This window comes from Falco punctatus (genome assembly GCF_963210335.1).
Source record: "Falco punctatus genome assembly, chromosome: 19".
Lineage (NCBI taxonomy): Eukaryota > Metazoa > Chordata > Aves > Falconiformes > Falconidae > Falco > Falco punctatus.
Genome location: NC_137599.1, coordinates 3,482,541 through 3,503,400, shown reverse-complemented (window position 1 = coordinate 3,503,400; position 20,860 = coordinate 3,482,541). Strand labels below are relative to the sequence as shown.

Genomic DNA, 20,860 nt, shown 5'->3' with positions numbered 1-20,860 from the left:
CAGAGTATTCCTAAAGAAAACGTTTCTTTAATACTCATACTTGTTACAAGTGTTTATGAATGAACAGTTTCTCAGAACAGAGCTTCTCTTTTATAGAAAGATACCGATTAGGTTAAGTTGTTGAACTGTATGAAAGTGGACCGGTTTTGCTGTATTTGCTGACTGGCAACAAGCAGTATCATTTTAAAATGGCAGACAGTTTGGGAAAAATCTTTATAAACAGTTTGTTGCAGTGCAGAATTACCAAAGACACAACATAAGGCAAACGAGACTTCTTCAGAAGTTTAAAAGCAAAAGCTTTTCAGTTTCGGACTTCCAGCTTAACAGCTTTCCGGGTAAACTAAGAAAGATCTGCAGACAGGGAATAAGACAAACAAGCTGTATAGATGAAGTAATTAAGGGTCTGTTAATGGGCATGTATGTATGAAGAATTGAAAAAAAAAAAAAAAAGGCCTGTAACATGTAGAGTAGCTAGATCTTTTGGAAAACGAGATGTTCTGACATAACATGTTTAATTCAGCATGTGCTTTACACCAATGGGAAATGGTCCAGGTACACATGAACGCAAAGCTGGCTGTAGTCTTACCACCTCATCCTCTGTAGGCTTGAAAACATAAGTTTACATTTAGTGCGGTGTCTCCATCAGAACATTAACCACAAACACATTCAACAACGCCCCCCTAAACATGACACAGCAAAGCAGTAACACATCACATGCACTACAGACACAAGGTACCGCTGGTCAGTTGTTAAGAGGCAGCAGAATGCTCCTAAACTACACAAGATCAACTCGTCTTTCTTCTCTACCAGTGGTAAAGGCAAATCAGTATTACCCCAACAGTCAAAGTGAACGTATAAACTAGATTTCGTGGCTGCAGAAACACAGCCCCAGGGTTTTCGCTGGCGCTGGAGAAGCAGGTAGCACAACGGCACTGCGCTTCAGCCAGAGCATAAGATGCACACGCCACCTGAGAGTGCCCCCAGGATGATGGTTCTTTGTAACGGGGGGCAAACACAGCCACATTTCCCTTTATATGCAAATTACACTGCTTTTTTCTGGAGTCCTGGGAATGACCAAGAGATAGCCTTGTGTGAAAACTGCTATGAAAACACTTTACTGAAAACGGTGGTATTTAAATCGCTTGAAAATCAGTGAATACAGCAGAATCTGCTAGCTTATTGACTACGAAGTGCATTGCCCTGAGAGTAAGGGCGGTCAGGTGCTTACCTCTTCCCCTTCCTCAGAATGGGTAGATAACTGGTCGTGTTGAATGATCTCGGCATCCTCCTCAGTTGGTCCGTTGCCCACCCGGATCCCACCAAAGTTGTGAGTTCCCTAACACAGGCAGAAAAAGAAAGAGCAAAGTGTTGTTTGTGTTTTACTGCAAGAGCGCAAGAGTTTCTTATGAGTCCACGTGCAGCAGCAGCTCACAGAAGAAAACAAAATATTAAATATTAAGGCCCAGGTTAAGGCAGCTGTACAATTCTATTTCCCAGCTTGGATGGGAAAGATGCTGATTCCTGCTAGGGCTGGGGAAAAAAGAACAGTCTGTCTGAATGAATACTCGACACATTTCTACAAAGTAATTGCAACACTAAGTAAAATAAAAGGCACATCTCTCAAAGAGGACATTTGCTGGCACTGATGTACAACAGACCAACGTCTTGCCCGGCAGCTGTCGGACAAGCACTGAAACACCACTGCTGTTGTCAACGAAACAAGCCACACAGCGGCAACTCAAAGCAGAATAGACTGACACAAACATACACACACACGCTCACTCCCCACCAGCATCAGGCATAACACCACCACGCACGGGAAAAATCAGACTTTCCCTTACTTGGGAACACCACGTTGTGCAAGCGGTTCCTTTTTTAGACATTTGTTCTGACATTCAACATCTGACCCTCAGCCACAACTCCCCTGCGCTCCAAAGAGAAACAAATGATCCGCAAACTGAGCTGAAACTTCGAAAGGGTCAGGAGCTCTTCTCACTTGACAACTGCAATCATTGCACGGTTAACACTGGATTTACGGCAGGCTTCCTTCTCCGTACCGTCTTATCACCAAGAAAGGATGCACAAACCTGTCCGTCATCTGACAGTGCCCTCAAGCAGAGCTTACACGCATCGTAAATGCATAGCGGACACTGAAGGCTTAACGTGCACGTCGTTATCTTTGGGTTTCTGTTCGGCAAGCAGCGCCGTGCACCCTACAGGCGGGTTTCTCTTTCCCTCCAGATTTTCCAAAGACAGAAAAAGCTCATGACTGATCTGAAGGACTTTATACCTTAAGACCTGTGAGTCTGACCGACCCAGAGAGGCAAAGTAAAATGCCACAAATGGGAAGCAAAGCCCGGCATTTAGCTTTAGCACAGTACTGGGATCATCTCTGACATGGAATGGGAACGGGCTAACTCAACACATGAAGACTTCAGCAGCTTAGGGATGACTAAGCAAACCAAGGAGGCTCAATATCCATCCCACGACCTGTCTACTTTCACAGTGCATCGCTCTGGCATACCAGCGGAATGGCTGCTCCATGTTCTTTTACCTGATTTGTTCTTAGAAGTCTGCTTCTATTTTAGGCTGAATTATATTTGGCCGTAATGCCAGATGTGACTTAAAAGATTGTGTCAGGTTTCTAAAAACAAATTAGATAGACATTTCTGCTCTGAAATGAAAATGAAAAGAATAATAACTTATAATAGAACACTTTTTTTAGGATGCTCAGCATCTTTGAAACACTACAAGTTGCTGATGACTAGTATCAGTATCCTATCGATGTATTTCTAGCCTGTGTGAATTTGCACTTTTGCAGCTTTTCCCTCGCACCCAACTTGTCTGTTCTCTGTAAAATATCCAATCTCAACACAGCTCCAAAAGCCCTGATTCTTTACTTTATAACTACACCTCATACAAAGACCTTCCCTCACAGCTTCTTGTATTGAGATGCACTTAAAACTCTGGATGGATTATGCACAAAAGATCCATCTTCATTACTGACGTTTCTATGAGGCTATTTAAAATGTCGTGACAGAAATATTGGCCAACAGCTGAAAAGTGCCTCAAAGTACCTTTGACGTGATGTGCACAATGTGCTTCATGTAGTTTGTGAGGTTTACACTTTTTAATTAGGTAGCTTTCACAACTGAAAATGAGTTGAAATAGGCAGTACTGGGGAAGGGATCAAGTTCTAGGAGCTGCTGCAGTCTTCACCCTGCCAAAAAGCTTTGGTGGTAAAGGGCTGTCTGTAAATTTAGACACAAATAAGTAGAAACAACCGCTACCGAGGGGCTTATTCGTGCACAACCATTTTATAATAGTTTCAAGTCAAAGTGTCTACAAGGGCACAGTCAAAAGATCCAGTAATTACCGGTATGAAGTTGTTGGGAGGCCATCACATAAACATGATGTTTGGGAACACATAATGCAAACAGAAATGCTTCACTGAGAAGAACCCTAATCTATCTTAAACAAATATGCAAGAAAAGGAAAAAAGGGGAACTTAACCTGGGGGGATGTGGCAGCAAGGTATTCTCGTGCTGCTCTGCAGGTTTTGATTTCAGCAGCACTCCTGCAAAGAAGTGTCTCTGCATTCTGTGCACACATAACTATTATCCTTCAGCCTGGTAGTTCTTCCAGAATGTATCAGTTTTGCTGAACTTTGCTCTTTCCAAGAGAAAGTGTTTTTCACCCTAAAGGTGCAGTTGCCATTCACTTATGAAATTCAGATACATTCCATGCTCTCTTGATAAATTAGATAGAAAGCCAACTCCCATCTTTAAATCCATCAGGTGATTTTTAAGTCCACTCACTGTTGCAGCCGCTGCTGCCTCTAGTGCCTGCTCGTTCGGGACTGTGCTGACTTGGGCCTCCACGGGTTGCCCTTCCTGATAGTGAATGGAAGAAGAGAAAGGGAGGAGGAAGAAAACAAAAAGAGAAAGGGAGACGAATGGAGGGGACATGGGAGGATGAAAGATGGTCAGAGAAGGGAGAGGAGGTGTCTTTAACTGAGCTGATCTTTCACTCAACATCCTAAAAGCTGTCTGCCATACATGCAGGGAGAATTTTCAAGTATCCTCAGTGCACGTGTGCCAGGTCCCTACATTTTATATATATTTTACAGTACAGCTGAAAACCTAGAGAGTACCCCAGAAGACAACCTCTCACATAATGACTGCGTAAGTCTATTTTTTTCCCTTTTAATTGTTATTTTTTTACCATCTAAACTGCTTTAACAAAGATAGCTGGTAAGTCTGCCAGCCCATTAAGCTTGCATCTCTGCTTTCACATTGTCAGCCTAGCGAAGGCACAGAAATGCATCCAGCAACCAGTTTGTCTTCCTAAAACAGCTGACAAAGCCCAAGCCAGATGCATTGTTTTTATCATTACCAACATAAAGAGTTTTTAAAAGCAGGTTTAATGCTGGATGCAGATCTGAGAAGCAGGCAGGCAATATGCAAAAACATTTTACAGGTCACAACGCACTGTGAACCTACATATCCAAGATCAAGATGGAGAACATAGCTTTTTAACCATAACTGGTTCTCATATTGAATATAAGAGGTAGTCACCCACCAAGTGCTTTCTCCTTAAATACTGATGGCGAAGGACCAGGGGTTTAGCTACCAGCATCCATGGCACGCACAGTAATGCCACCACCACGAGGAAACACTGGAGCCCTTGCTGTAAAAGAAACAAGATTCAGATGATTTAGCGGCAGTCCATGCTCACACACATACACAAAACCCAGCAAGAGGTCTTATGCAACACTGAACAACTGAATTCCCAGAGTATGTGGATGCTTCAGTCTCTCCTCCGCAACAGCAAGATGTGCTGTACTTAACACCTGCTTGCAGCTGCCCCATCTGACTGTACACAGCATGTAATGCTGATACTGGTTTATATCAGGGAAAAATCCAAAAGATTCTGCAGGGAACAAGAATTTGGCAGACATCTGATAGCGCTGGGAGGAAATGGCATTAGCATCTTAGTAAAGCTTAGAGGCACAACACTGCACAGGCAGGACAATATTCCTAATCGCTTTCCTCTATTAATCTGGATCCAAATGTTCTGGAGCCACAGCTGACACGTTCAGACTGATATAAATTCCTGGTATAGGGATTATTCCTTCCTTCCTTCAACACTGCATAGTGTCAGGCTTCAGAAATGATGGCACGTTTCCTCTAACGCAGAGGAAAAATGTTTCATTCTTGATTTCACAATTACTGTAAAGTCAATGAAAGACTAATATCACGAAGCATCTCTGATATTATTCCAGCAAGACCACGCACCTGCCCTTTATAAAGCATCTTATTACTGGTATCACTGTAGGAGAACAGAAACATGTTGATAAAGTGTATTAAAAGGCTTGGTGCATCCTTTGACGTGTGAGCATCATAGGCTGTCCATTTGTAGAAAATTAGAATAACAAGATATCCAAACAGTGATGACATGAAAATCATTTCTGGAATAAATCCAAGGTATATGTTCAGTGGCTTCTTAAAATAGCTATAAGGAAAAAAAGGAGAGTTTAAGATTACATTTGGTTAGCATTAGGCGTATGTAGGGCAAATACTTCTAATGAAAACGTGAAGGGAGTTTTTGGAACAAAACTGCAGGGGCTCAGCATTTCAACAGTAGCTGGGACTTAAGCACAGCAACTACTTGACATGCATCGTTCTACGTATGCGGTCAGAAGCAACTGCACTGCACCCTTCAAATCAGAAGGTTAAAGTCTGATAAACTCCTGCACCTTAAAACTAACACACACATTACACCCAAAGAACTTCCCCCCCCCCCGCCATGAGAAAAACAGAGCAAAGCACTTACATATGGTTGAGAAGACTCAACGTGACACCAAAAAGCATGTGGATAATGCCAAGAATCACAGACATTTTCATCTTAAATGAATTGAGGAAGGCCAGTTTATTGCTGGCAATATTCCAAATCTGTGAAAAACAACACTGAGTCAGGCAAACGCCGAGTAAAAGAACAACAGAGGAGAATGAAAATCTTCATTTCAACTTAAACTGTATCAACAATCCAGGAAGCATTAGGCTGTAAGAAAAAGTTTTTTTTTTTAAAGATGCGTTTGTCACACAGATATCTTCCGGGAAAATGAGCAGACAACCTTTTCTGCTAAGAACGCTGTCTTACAGCAACTGATCCCACTACCAGAGCAGGAATCAAACCTCGCTTGTTTTTATATTAGGCAAAAGGAGCAGGAAAAAGGGGGCTGTATCCTTGGCAGAAAAAAATATGATTTTTCATTTAAATGAACAGTGATGCATCGTTCTGATTTCCTGCACTTCCTCTTTCATGTGGAACACATGAGTTTTGTATCAAATATGCTAAGCAGTGTTGCTGATGCAGGCAGATACAAAATCACAGGATTATTTGGAAACTCACATTTCTGAGACTGACTGGAGAAAAAAACCCAAACAACTTTCCTCAAGGTAAAAAAGTAACCTTATGAAGTGATTCCCAAGTCTAGATTTGATTAAACCACTACAAGTTAGAAAGTGTGAGAAAGAAGCCTTTAAGTGGACCTGAGAGTAAGTCTCTCTATCCTGAATCTACTGTCTCAACAGGCACTGAATTAATTTTAACATTCAGGAGTATTTACAACATTGATTAAGAGTTTGCTAAGGGAATGGCTGGGCTGTGGAAATCTTGCACAGTGAACTGGACAGGTACTCTTCTTTCTGTTAACATAGAGGATGTTCTTAAACGAAGCAAAGGAAGGAAAAGCTCTTACCGGGTCAATGCCAAAGGGGTAGGGTCCACCGAACACCCCGGGAATAGCAGGGTTCAGCTGAAGCAGAGGAGTAGTCTCTAGCAAGGCATCTCTGTTTGGGTATAAGTAGATTACACAAACATTAACACAAGCAACTCTGTCCATTCTCTGCAAAAGCTAGCAACATTTATCCCTTGTAAGAGCAAGGAGTATCTCAAACGGAGAGAACTTTAAGGTTCTTGTGCGGTCCCAGAGATTTTCCTGAATGAATAATAAACCTGTTTCTTGATCTGTTATTGCCACAAGGAAGAACGATGCAGGAGACAGGAATCTTGCTACATCTATGAGGAGAAAGGCACTAAACTACATCTTTCCCAGAAAAAAAAAAAAAAAAAAAAAAAAAAAAAAAAAGCTGATTTGGACCATGGTAGATATTATCTTCATTATATTCACACCCCTCTTCCAATTCTACTTGAGACTGAGTTCAGAAGTTTGTTTTCCTGACTTGGGAGGACAATGGGGAAAGATAAGCCACCTGCTTATCACTGTCACTCTTTATCTAGTTATCAATGGTTTACTCACGACCAATTGCCTTTTGAGAACATGGGCCGGACACTCCATGACGAACCGAACATATTAAGAGACTTGGAGAAACAGTCATTGTAGATGAGGCCTGTGTAAGTGGAGAACAGTCCCATCAGCAGAATGATGTATCGACCACTAAAAACCATGTTGAACATCTAGTATAAAAAACAAAAACAAAACAAAAAAGGAACAAAGAAAGTCCACGAGAGGAAGGTCTCTCAAAGACAGAGCAGTAAAATCAGCCACCTGCAGGACAAACAATACCAGCTGTATGGACTAAAAGCCCAAAGCCTCTATTTCCCCACGGCAGGGATTAAGGGTGCAAAAGGTAGCGCTGCGTAACAGAATTTGAGTACAGCGGATAAAACGGGCAGCACGGTTGTCTGCAGGGAATCTGGGATTAGTCGTGGAGGATAAATTGCACTCCACGCACTGATGCAAACCCCCAGCTGGCAGCACTGGTTTGGAACTAGGCAGCTCAGCCCCTGTTCAGCTTTCTCCATGTTCTGTCAATGTATCTTCACTCTGGTTCACCTCCTGTCAAGCTAAGCCCTGAGCAAGCAAAACCCACCTAGATCAGCAAATAGAATCGTTGGGGGATATAATATACACATACAGACATTAGGAGTTTGAGTGACTGAACCCCTTTATGATCCAATCAAGTTTTGGGTGATTTGTTTAAAACAGCTTGTCTACTACACTTGATAAACGATTTCCTTCAAACAACTGAAAGGAATAATCTCCTATAAGTATCCGAAAGGAAAAGTAAAAGAACTCACTATTATCAAATTATACTACTCAGTCTGTGGTCTAGTGGCTTCCCAGTCTGTGTGCCTCACAGATTTCAAATGGGAGGAGTAGCAGCCATTGCCAACGAAAGGGAGGAAGGATGTGAGTAAACCAAAGCTGCAACTCTTTCTTTTAAATGCAAAGCTCAGCATAACCTGCCGCTTTACCTCATTGTCACTCTTCTGTGACAGAATACGACTTTCCCTAATCACCATCCAGACAGCAATCAGAGTCATCAGGATTCCATGGCCAAAATCTCCAAACATCACAGCAAACAGAAACGGGAAGGTAATGATCGTATATGGTGCTGTAAGAGAAAAAGATGACCCTCCTACTGCACTGTATTTGAGTGAGACCACATTTACCACAGCACAGTTTACACAGTTGAGCAATACAATTCCCAGGCTTCTCCTCTGCTTCTGGAAGGTGTTAAGTACTCTGTTAGAAACTTTCATACAGGATAGACAATACAGAGAAAAATCATGACTAAAAAGTTGAGATAGATGTCTTGGACTTTTCTAAGTTTGAATTTACCTGGGTTTATTTCCCGGTATGTTCCAATGCCGTAAGCATCAACAATGTTTTGAAAGCCAGAAGTAAACTTGTTAGTTTTGTTGTATGTTGGTGGGGTCTGATTGGTTTGCATCCTGTTTAAAATAGATGGGACAGTGGATCCGCTGTGTTCCTGTTTAAAAAAATAAATACATTCAAAAACGCACCCTCAGAGCACTCGAGGACAGAGTACAATGCTATTTTCTTGTTAGCATCTGGAAAACTACAAGCTTGCATGTCTGTAGTGTGCTTGCACAATGAGAAATACACTTGAGCAGCTGGGGAAAGTTGCCAAGTTTCCACTGCTCTCCACTCTGTACACTGTACAGCAGGAGGAGAAGCACATGTAGTAAGGATGAACGTTGTCTGATGAGGACAGACAAGAAGACTCATGCACTCTTTAAAAAAAAAAAAAAAGACTTTTTAAACTGCAAATGAAAGGATTTTAAGACACCCAACTCTATTGTCTATCTGAGCAGAGGGCAAGCTTGCCAATGTCCTGGACAGCTCCTTTTCGGTATGTTCCACTATATATCCAAACAGCATGACTACAAAGCACAGCCAGGTGAAATAAATGTACCAAAGGACTCAAATGCAGGAAAATGCCTTACCGTTACAAAATTTTCCTGAACTGAAAGCTTTACACAACATATATATTACAAAGTTTATCTATAAGCCATGATTCCCGCATGTTAAATAAACTGTCCTCTGTGTGGATGGATTCAAATAGCTCAAAGGGATGATCCTCGCAATTCGGAAAAATCAATTAATCCATGCTGTGTTTGCCAACACTTGATAGTCTGCTCGAACAGCGGCAGACAAGAGCAGTATGGCAGTTACTCACAGTGCCTCTCCTGAGAGCAAACTGGATAGAATCGAGGTCAGCAACAGGACACCAGACTTCAGCAATCAAGCACTTTTGTGTCACATCGATATTGCACAGATTCAGGGTATGGTAGATAGCCTTCATCTTGCGTACTTTGATGAACCAGACACGGATATTTTTAGCGGCTGCCTGCAACACCCTTTGGCGATGATCCTCTGTTTGGTTCAGCACCTTTCATAGAGAAGCAGGATAAAGATGAAGCAAAGCCATTGCCCAAAACTCAAAACAGAGAAGTGTACGGTGAAATTGGGCTGACCAACAAGCTTTAGCCACCAGAGGATGGAGGGATGAGCTCTCTCCTCCACCCGATGCACAAGCCTGCCACACGCCTGCAATATAGGCTTTAGCCTCCACATTAACCAGTTCTGCTAAAAGATTTAAAGGCTTCTTTTTCCAGGGATCCTTTTTGACTGCTTTCCTCCTCCACCTCCAAAGTCAGCGGGTATTTCAAACAATGAACCGTTCAGAGATCACAGAGAGTGTTTTTTCCTCCACCCAGGTTAAAAGAGCAGAGAAGAGTTCTACAAATGAGGTGTACACTGCCTTAAGAAAACACGTGATTACAATGGAAGACTTTTTTACTGAAAGGAAAAGGAGAGAGTGTTTTCTACTGAGGGTGTTTTCCAACTGGAACATATCTAACTCGGGCCAAGTCAGATTTCCAGACTGGAAAGTCTTAGACTCGAGGGAAAGTAAGGGCACAGGGCACAGGTTTGAATCCTGCTAGTTAAATTACTTCTGAATTCTCATCTACCTTAAAATTGCTGAACAGTTGCACTACAGCACTCCCAGCTTGAGACAATCTCTGTATCAAATAAGCAGTCCAAATTCAACCATTTTTCCTTTTAGTTTCTGAACCTTTATTTTTTGTCTCAAATAGCTTAAATTTTTCTGCATAACATACTGCCTTTCTTCCTTGAAGCAAGCATCAAATATTTCAGAGGTGGCACCCAGGAGAATTGCACGCTGGTTACTTTTTACCAACACTCAAGCTCCTGCACAAGAGATTAGCTGTAAAGCAGAAGCTCTTCAGGACAGCACAACATGAAAATAAGACGACAGGCAGAAAAAAAGAACAGCTAAGTTAAAGTTAGTGTTGTTATCTCAACATGGAAATAAGTTTTAAGTTCTTGCAGATGAAACAGGCAATACAAGCATGCCTCCAGAGTTGAAAAATATCGTATCTCTTACACATGCGTATTCCTCTCTGTTCCTGGTATGCAAGTTCTCTGTCAGTGCTGTACTTACACGTATATAATTAACTGCTCAGCTCTCCAGAAAGAGCAAACCACCCCACCATCCTAACCCCTGACAAAGAAAACTGAGCAGACGGTCTCCAAACATCTTTCTTGCACTGCCTCAGAGGCTAGCCTCAAACTACCAGGAGCTGAAAATACTTTCTTCTAAGAGGGCCAAAAAGTCTCCTGTTTTAGTAAGATCCAAATAAGTTTTCAACCATATTATTATAGAAAAAAAGAAAAAAGGGCAGTGACCCCAGTTATTTTACCATCTGAAGATCATCAATTCTGGTATTGACACCAGAAGCCATTTCCTTCCGCTCCTGTGGCGTTTCTGGGCATGGGTAGAGGGAGGCACGGAATCTGAAAGACATGCAAGCCACCTTAGTAACAAAGATGGAAAGAAGATAAATCAGTCAGGGAAATAACTGGCTGAGCCTGAACACAGAAATAAAGCAAAAAGCACCTTAAGAGAAGTTTCTGATCAGCAAAAGCTGCCAAGCTCAGTTTCAGTCTTTAAATCAAGCAGGTACGTAAGTTTGCTTTAGGCCAAACCAGAAGCTGAATGCTTAAGAAATGGAAGTAGGAGAAAATCCTCTGTTCCTTGTGCTGACAGCATCTCAAAGACACTGGCACAAAGCTGATTAGCCGTCCCAGTGCAGGGTGCTGCTATCACGCCAACGCAGCTGCCGCTAGAAACAGTCACTATTGGTTTCTCCCTGTGAGAATACTGACTGCTGATACCCCACGAGGTCTGTCTGAGAGTTCAGCACTTGAACTCCCTTGGTTTTAGCATTTTCTAGCATTTTCTAGCAAAGGAGACATCCACTTGTGGAGCATTACAGGCTTGGGGAGCGGCTAGTTTGACTGTAAAATACACTTCAGCTACTTATGGTATGTTTTATTTGCTGCCGAAATACGTACTCCTAGTCACTGTGAAATAAGGAGTTAAAAAATACTGATACTGTCACATCAATGCGTTTCAAATATTTGAGAAAGCTGCCCAGCTCTAAGACTTTCCTACCCTTCACATATCTTCTTGACTCTGTTCTTCAGCTGGTCACCTTGGAAAAAGATGATAAACACAGACTTGTGCACGTAATCCCCCTAGAAGAGAAGAAAGGGCATACTGTAATGGCTCAGGTATTTACAAAAATTAGCATTATAGCAAATTACAACAGAGTTCAATTTCTCCTTCCTCTGAAGCCGTACATACAGAGTGCATACTTGCACAGTGAGTCAAGAATGTACCTTAACAACAGCGAAACAATCACAAGGAAAGCAATTTTCTTAGCCTCAGTACAGAATGCCCCAACTATACTTGTGTTTACTGAAGCAAAATGTTCTAGATAACCTATTATCTAGTCTATGCAATAAAGTAAACAGGAAAACCTGGGAATATCTCCAACAGAGGTGCAATGAAATATTTATCGGCACTTACTGCAGTCAGCTCACCTACAGAATCAAGCAAAAAAACCCTAAAAGAGTGAATGAAAATAAGTTGAAACGGAGTTTAACAACTTTGATTCTCCAGGGAGGCCAACAGCACATTCTTTGTACAGCTGTTTTCATGTTGGTAGCCAGGTCCACTTTCCTGCGTTTGTTGACAAGTTATTGTTCTACCTTACTTAGGAAACTTTAACATAATGTTTCAAGAATAATGACATTAGGTGTAACCTCAATTTAAGGAAGTGTTGCACAATAAGAACAAAGTCTCTCCTAGTAGACAGATAATTCAACACCAGCGACCAGCAGGACAAGAGAATGAGTCAGACTTACACGAGGAACTGAGTTGCAACTCCGTCTTTGTTCCTGTGAAGCCTACACACAGCCGTGCTTTTTATGGGTTAAGAGCAAGAGTTCCCAAAATTTGGGCACTGTCCACTGATAGGAGCAGAGGACACTGAATGTAAAACCACTATATATTGCTGATGTCCAAAAGAGCCTCTTTCAAGGAGGACTGCTACTCACTCAGAACTGCACACAGGACTTGCACTTGTAGTTTGTACCACTGAAGCAACTACGCCTGCTGCAGTCCAGATTTTGAGGTTTTCCCCGCCTCTTTCAACAGCATTCACCATCCACCTTGCTATTTTTGTTTTAGTAAAACGGGAAAACATTTGTCACTGAAGCCTCAGAGGCTGCAAGCAGGTACTGTGAAGGGACACAACACAAACATTTGCCTGCGTGGAGTTCACTGAGGGACAGAGGCTTAGATCTAGAGGTCTTAGAGCCTTTTTACAAAGCTGAGACTTTTTCTGCTGTAACCAATAGTTCCTTTTACCGTTACAGGATCCTCCAGGGGGTTTTCAATTTCTGCTTGACGCAGGAATACGTTCCCTCGGCACACTCGCCATAGCATGCGCTCAAACATGGGGATTCGCTCGCGGTTGATCACACCAGCCACAAACCTGTAAAGGGGACAGCATAAACCTAAGTTCTGCACCTAAAAGAATACAAACACTTGCCCAAAACACTGATGGCAACTGGAGTTTAGCATCAAATTGAAAGCTCCAAAAATCTTGTTTTAAAATTAGGGTTTTTTAAGCAAAACGGAAGGTCTTCTAAATACATAGAAACAGCACAACAAAAACAAGTGCGCTATAGCACAAGCTATGCCTTTTAACAGAATGAAATTGTCTATTCAAAAAATAAATCACTAGTTCAAGGAGAAACAAATGCATGCAGACACAGAGTTTCTGTGCCTGCTAGTCTCAATTTCAATAGGTTCCTGGTACATTACATGGCAAGGATTACAGCAGTCACGGCTACCACTGACTGTGTCCTAGGCATGTGCTTCAGAAGACCTCACTGGTTCAAACCCCTATGTCCAGATACAGAATGACACGCATGAAGACACCCTGGAAGCAGCTAACAAAGAGGATATAGAACTACGTGGGTTTTCCAGAGTATTAGGTGCCCACAGTAGTTACTAGTTTCAATAAAGCCGTGAGAGCTCAGTACGTCTGAAAAAGCAACCAGAACAGATTTACTAAGAATAAACTAGGTTCATTTTTTTGTGCAGAGAAAAATGCGTGAAGCACAAATATGAACTGGAGAGTGAATGTGTATAAAGAAGAGAGACAAACAGCTAGGTTTAGATCAGCCTTCATCTGCTTGATGTGCCAATCTGGAAAGTTCCACAACTGCACTCAAATCGGTGCTGATTCCACAAGCTGAACCTAAGGCAGCAAGCCTAAAGCCAGATAAAAGAAAGCACAAACTGCCATTACCCAAGTCGTAGCGGGGCACCTCTTCCCATCTCACTTGGTTCCAGGAGTGAAGAGGATTCCTCCAACAGGTCTGGATCCGCCATCTGCTGATGATGCAATTCAGCCTGAATTCACAAATCAATTAATATCTAATGAAACTAGTTAGTGGCATGCAGGGAATGAGGAACCAGGAGATAGTTTGGGGAGACAAAAAAAAGAAGGAAAAAAAAAAAAAAAGGAAGAACAAACATAGACAGCAAAAAGAGGAACTAGATGATAGAAAAGACAGCAAGAATCATACAAGGAAGGAGAAAAACAAGAGGAAAAGTGGAATGGCTCAGCAAAGCTTCCATACAAGAAAGGTCTGAAGATTGCTGCAACACAACAAAGGGGCTGTGGGATATATAAGTCTGAAGAAAGGCAGAACTGAAAAAAATTTATCGAGTTTTAAATACAAGTGATGTTCCCAAGAACCATTTTTTAATGGCACAAAACAGTGACATCCTTTACTGTCATTTTCCCTAGATTTTAAATAGGGAAAAACATGATGGTAGATGCCGATTCCCTCTTGCACTACTTGTGCATTTTCTGAACGCCAACAAAGATGCAAAAGACATTTCTGAGAGCTGCCTGGGGAATGATACTTGCATGTAAAGATGCTTGGGAGTCTTGTTCTATGCGACAGAAAGAACGAGTCTCAGGTAAGTCTGCCACAGCCACTTGCACTGACCTTGGCAGCTTGCACCTTCACCAGACTGTAACCCTACAACCAGTTCTGCAAGACCTGCATATCCTATACACGCCGCTCTCCTGCCATACTCCAAAACAAAGGCTTTTCGGAATTACAGGAGGACAGTTTGATTCCACGTCACTTGCCACATCAGTGTGGACACAAGGTCAGAATCAGTAACAAAACCTGGAAGTCCTGGATGGTAATTTTCTTTACTGGCTTTACAAAGTTCTTCCTCCAGGAAAAACATACAGTATTTCCAGCTTCAAAATATGCTTACTGATTAAATCTTTTCATTCTTCAAGATATTTATCCTCAGTCACTATATGTATTATTGCCAGACACATAAGATATATCGCTTAGGGCAGTCTGACAATGTTGCTCAATTTTGCCTAGTCAGGCATTAAAACAGGACACAGTTTTATACTGTCCTTCATGGCCACTAATTTTGCAGGCTAAAATTCTTGGGAATACAACTTGTAAGCGTCAGCAATTCAGGTCAGGAAGGATGCTCAAATCACATCCTCTTGTGCACCATCTTCATACTTCATTCAGCCCCGCGTCATAGTTATTTCTACCTCTGCAGCTTATATAATGAAACGACAAAAATTACGGTTCCTTCACACAAACGGAGGACCAAATTCTACCCTCTGTGGTACACGGGAGGTCCTCCCCACCGAGCAATCAAGAGAACTTGCCACAATACACTTGAAGGTAGAGTTTGACCCTAGAACACATAAAATGCATGCACACGTACAGCACAGCCTTGCAAAAGTATATAGCAAGTTTAATACCTCAGCCACAGTTTCTTTATTTGTGCAATAGCTGCGTCACAATTTGAGTGAAAAACCCTACAACATTTTACTTGCACGTCAAATAAAAAAATTTACCATATACAAGAAAAGTTTTTGCAAGGCTGACCTCAAACGCAGCTCAGTTGTTTGTACACACACTTGCTTTAGCTTACAGATGTTACAAAAGTAAGGGAGCCCTTAATTTAGTTTTGAAAGGATCAGAAATTCTTCATGTTGGCTTTCCACTTTAAGGCAACTTGTTGCAACATCAAGAACTGAACAAAAATTTTGCTTCATAGAGAACACAACCAAAATAAGAACGTATGGGACCCCAAACCATAACATACAGACCAAACATACCAGTGATTACTTGATATCTAGATTTCAGGATGTCCAAAAACTGGAAGTTACAAGTTTAAGAGGCTTGTATTGTATTTGTCGGTAATCAAAACACTCTTGATAATTTTTGTGAAGTGCACCACATTTTAGCACGTGAAATAAAAAAAAAAAAAAAAAGATATCACAGGTGAAAACTTTGGATTCGCCTCACTTGAGGGAATAATTCTTATAAATGTCTAATATTACTTCTGACCCTTCTGAGCTATGCATCCTTTATTCAGGACGCTACCTAAAACAAAGACAAGCCCTGCTTAGGGGGGTTGAAATTACAGAACAAAGCAGTAAAACTGGTCTAATCCAAATGTATTCTAGGCTAAGTGAGAACTTTCTTACACAAGGATTATTTGCCTGACAAAGCACTATGTTCTTTAAATTCATCTCTCAACTACTCTGCCTGGATGATCACACCCTTTCTAGAAAGGGAATGGTGTAGCAACATCAGCTCTGGTTCTGGGAAGGTAACTGAAGCAGTATTGTAAGATTTAACAGGAATAAAAAATTGAGAGACTGTCAAAATGAAAAAAGCTGTCCAACTATGCAGAAAATCAAGACTCTAAGAAATTTACTTTGAATAGGCGTTTTCACCAGCAGCGAGTGAAATACTGTAGTTATTGTGAAGAATTTTTTACTACATCAGGTTGTTCAGGATTGGAAAAACTCAAGCAGCTGCAAACCAGTAATTAGGAAGCAGACCTCTCATTATTAGGCATTTTTACATTGCTTATCATTTACCCAGACCAGCACCTTTAATCTCAAGGCCTCAAAAAGAAGGTTCATTTTCCCTACTCTTGATTACAGTTCTGCTCTGTAACGGTTCTGGATCACAACACGCACCACCATACAATTCAAGCCCCTTCCAGTTCACAAACAGAACAAAAATCAATTTTCACAAGAACTAAGGATTCATTTCCCCATCTAACTTACTAACCCAGAGCCCAGACAGAAATGACAGATGCAAAACAAACAGAAAAAAGCAGATGGTGAGAAGAGTTAGAGGAAAGAGAGACAGGGGACTGCATGCCATTAACCATTACTTTTCCAGTCTTCTTTTACGCTCACACTCTAGGCAAAACTTTCAGAGAAATCTCTCCAGCTCATACTGTTCTTCATAAGCAAAAACAAGAAGACTGAGAAAAGGAGCATAATCATCAACATGGTGTGTTGAAACAAGAAACGGCTACTTTGACTAGAACGGTCGTATCAAGAACGAGTGAAAAAAATTTTGCCATCCTCCCTCCCCCAGCGCACAAACTCCGGAGAGCAGAGCAAATGCCAAGTGCAAAGTTAATTTGGACAGTAAGCCATTTCTTGTGCAACTTATTACTATGAATAACATCATCTTAATTACAACTTATTGAAGTCTTCGAGTGTTGAAGGTATTGTACAAATGACAGCATGCAGAAATGAAGCGTTCACCATGTCAGGATAATTAGTAGATTGTGCAAGACTTAGAAGCCCTGGACTAGGCAGGTTCTCTCACACGCAGCTGTTTGCTCTTTACAGGGTGAACCGAAGCAGTTTGACGTTTTCCATGCTTATGTTTTACTGAACTTCCCACATGAGCTGTTCAGTTTGCTTTTACACAGAGCAGTGCATTTTATTTGTGGTATGTTGTTCTACTATTCCAGACAACAGCTATCTAAAAGCAGCAGGACCATATCAAAACTTGCCAGTTCCATTTAAGTCTGACATGATGTCCCTTTTGTGGGTGACCTGATGTAGACAATTTAGAAAGTTGATTTTAATCCTTAAATTCAGTATGACCATACTGTACTTAGAGAAAAGCAGCAGGCAGCTCTCACCAGAAAGGACAGTAATTAATAAAAAAAGCACACAGCACTAGCTGCGCTTGCTTTTACTCAATACCCAGAACAGGCAGGCAGTGGCACCTCAAGGCAGCAAAGTAATGGATTATCAGGTTAACACTGTTGGTCCAAAAAAACGTTTGTAAGTGAACATTCAACACTCGAAGTCGAGGGTTTTTTTGTACTGAAACCAACCCCATGACCAATCAACCCATCACACTAGCAGCAGTATCTATGATAGCAGTGACTAAGACTTGGGTTGGCACGGGAATAACCTTAATGCCTGAACAGGCAGCATCCTGTGCCAGGAAACCAAAAAACAAACTGTTCAATAAACGGTCTGAAGTTTGCAGGAGCTCAGCTCTACTTGATCGCAGCCTTTGTAAATACCAGAAGCCACCTCAGTTAAGAGCCCTTTGATCAAACCGTTGCAGCGAGAGGAAACAGGACATACCCTCACTGTTCTAAAACACATACAGGAGCTCTTTGAGAAAACTCCCTAGACTTTGAGGTACTTAAGCTTTACAATGAAGAATTATGTCTTTTCCCGTGTAGGCTTTATGTCTGTATCATGAATGACATCAGAGAAGTGCTTCCCAGGCCCAGTGAAAGAGTTGCCAGTTTCTGGTCTAGCTGGTATTTGGCAAAATGTTGAAGATTAAATGGCAGCTTTGCTCCAGAACTTGCTTCTGAAGACTTTCGGGTTTGATCAAAGGCTCAAATAAGTAAATAAATAAATAATCTATTAGTGCAGCGGACTTTGTATTATGACCCTAATGAGTAATCACCATATAACATTTCAAAGGCTGAAGAGAAATCAAGCTTGATTGTAATTCCTCTGTGTAAGCAAGGCATGGCTGCTCATCTGTACCAAAGAAACTCTTACCCACTGAAGAAAGCGCTCGCTGTGGCACCGGATTTTTGGTCTGTTGATGTGCTTTAAAAACTACTAGCACCTTAATTATTTTACACAATTTTCAGACCAACCATTGCTTAACTAAACCAAACCCAAAACAACATCGTAAGAGGTAAACCATGGGTAGCTATATGTACTGCATGAAAAACGGAAAATAATTTGAGAAGCTTCTTAAACAAAGCATAAAAATGACCCTGCTGTCCAAAACAGCAACTCAAAATATATTTAAGAATAAAAATGGTAATCTGTGGGAGAAGAGCCAGCTCCCCAAGTGTTAACCCGCTCCCGGTATTCTGACCTCATCAAAAAATTGTTGAGTTTTACGCAGTATGAATTTTAATTCTGTCAGCTCCAAGAAATTTCTCTTCAGAGCCTCCTGGTTCGTGTTGATTTCTTTAAGCTCATTTTCAATTTTCTCAAAGTTTGCCTGCAAGATGTAAAAAGGAGAAGGCAAAAGGACTTAAAGCAATTCCATTAACAAGTGCTGTTAAGTCTATCAAAACAAGAAAATGGGCAAGATGCTTTACATCCCCACATGATTTGCATGCAATTATGGATGCATCTCCAGTCTGCTCTGATACACAGATCCAGATCCGTGACATTCTCTTCAGGCAACTCGAAACTTTTCATACTCAGCCAGTCTTTTACAGCCTGGATTTATATAGCTGTCCTCAAATCATTAAAAACCCTTATAAACTTTACGACGGATCCACCAGAAGCTGTGCAGTGCCAACAATTTTTACTCATTTAAAGGGGTGAAATTCCTTTTAATTGCTTTTACTTCTAACTGTATTTGGGTAACTGCCCAAGAAAAACAATGTTTGTGACTCAAAACCAACCTGATGTGAGCTAGCAGGGCTAGCACTTTGGGTGACAGTGGGGGACTATGATTAATACACCTTTGCCCCTAAAGTCAACGGGCATTTGCCAATGGAGATAATTTCCCCTGTTTTCATCTAGACTCAAATGACTACCTAAGTCAAATAATTATTTGACAAATTATAGGTGCAGATTATTATTTGAGTCTCAAAACACGTTATTACCTCCAAGTCAATCATGTCACGTGGAAATGGCACCTCCGGGTTTTCACCAGTGTCCATGATAGGAATATTTGCTTTTTTAATCTCCTTCTCAACAAACCCTGGAGAGACAGCATGGTTAACATTAACTAAAAAGATAAAACAGTATCATACTGTCACCGTAACCTCCACTGAGCCCTATTAGCAGCTGGGAACTCTTCCACCTCCTATTCCAAGATCATTTTATTTGGTTGAAGTTCTCTTTCAAGCAGGAGGTGGATCCCTGCAGGCAGCCTTCACCCCCCTGGCCAGCGCTGTGGTTTCTCACACTGCCTTGCAGGTTTAGCCCTTTTTTTGTTGTTGTTTTAAAACCCAGAGAGACACGTACGCAGCTTTCGGTCCATTTCCTCGCACCTCCTGACTTCATTAACGAATTTACGCTGGAACACGTTCACGTCCGGGTTCAGCTGCAGGGAGAGACACGGTTCCTCAGCGACACCCACCAGCCCCGCCACGGCCCGAGCACCGGGCCCCGCGCAGCCCTGGGAGCCAGGGGCGGCTGTCACCGCCCCCCCGGGCCCCCTCCCCGGCGGCACCGGACACCGAGGGGCCCGTGCCCGGCGGGTACTCACGTCACGGAACTGGACCTTCCCCAGCTCGCCCAGCTCGCTGACACAGCAGTACGCGGCCTCGGACTGGAGGAAGAGCTGGGCCAGGGTCATCTCCTCGCTGCGGAACAGCTCCCCCATGGCGGCGCCGGCCCCGCCGCGGCCTCTGAGGAGAAGGACCGTGAGAACCGAGCGCGGCCGGCCGCGGGGCCGGGCTGGAGCGGGGGCCGGCTGGGCCGCAGGGGCCTCGCCGCCGCCGGAGCCTCCCCGCCGCCGCCCCCCAGGGCCCCGGCTGCAGCCGGCAGCGAGGAAAGCGGACGGATCCGGATCCGGCCCTCCGGCCCCCCGGCCCGCCGCGTTACCTGCCGCAGCCCCACGACGCCCAGACCCGCAGCGGCCGCCACCAGCTGATCCGCGGCGGCTCCCGGCCCTGACGTCACCGCGCACGCGAGGCGGGGTCACGCCAGCACGTCTCCTAGCGACGGCGCGTCGCGGCCGGGCCCGCAGCGGAAGTGACGGCATCGGGCAGGAGGGGGGCGGGGGGGGCCGGCCTCGCCGCCCCGCGCCGTGCCCGCTCCTCCGGAG

The 20,860-nt window shown here is 42.7% G+C and overlaps 1 protein-coding gene across 8 annotated transcripts in view; it reads right to left on the bottom strand.

Moving 5' to 3' along the window:
- Positions 1–20,850, bottom strand: part of ATP6V0A1 (ATPase H+ transporting V0 subunit a1) — a 30,534-nt gene extending 9,684 nt beyond the window's left edge. For 2 of the 8 annotated variants that reach the window (XR_013924504.1, XM_080369157.1), the window contains exons 1-18: positions 20,638–20,845; positions 20,300–20,441; positions 20,056–20,134; positions 19,692–19,789; positions 18,947–19,075; positions 14,026–14,129; positions 13,077–13,203; positions 11,817–11,899; positions 11,062–11,155; positions 9,513–9,725; positions 8,651–8,801; positions 8,284–8,423; positions 7,325–7,482; positions 6,764–6,854; positions 5,836–5,954; positions 5,298–5,514; positions 4,582–4,689; positions 1,229–1,336 (exon numbers count right to left, since the gene is read on the bottom strand). Coding sequence is in view for 6 of the 8 variants with exons in the window: in XM_080369157.1 (XP_080225283.1) it covers positions 1,229–1,336; positions 4,582–4,689; positions 5,298–5,514; positions 5,836–5,954; positions 6,764–6,854; positions 7,325–7,482; positions 8,284–8,423; positions 8,651–8,801; positions 9,513–9,725; positions 11,062–11,155; positions 11,817–11,899; positions 13,077–13,203; positions 14,026–14,129; positions 18,947–19,075; positions 19,692–19,789; positions 20,056–20,134; positions 20,300–20,416 (2,136 nt within the window). In the remaining 2 variants the exon portion in view is untranslated. Of the gene's footprint in view, positions 1–586; positions 605–1,228; positions 1,337–3,818; positions 3,894–4,581; positions 4,690–5,297; positions 5,515–5,835; positions 5,955–6,763; positions 6,855–7,324; positions 7,483–8,283; positions 8,424–8,650; positions 8,802–9,512; positions 9,726–11,061; positions 11,156–11,816; positions 11,900–13,076; positions 13,204–14,025; positions 14,130–18,946; positions 19,076–19,691; positions 19,790–20,055; positions 20,135–20,299; positions 20,442–20,637 lie in introns of all 8 variants that reach the window. The other 6 variants (XM_080369158.1, XM_080369153.1, XM_080369155.1 and 3 more) reach the window with 6 other exon arrangements.
- Positions 20,851–20,860: the final 10 nt, after the last annotated feature.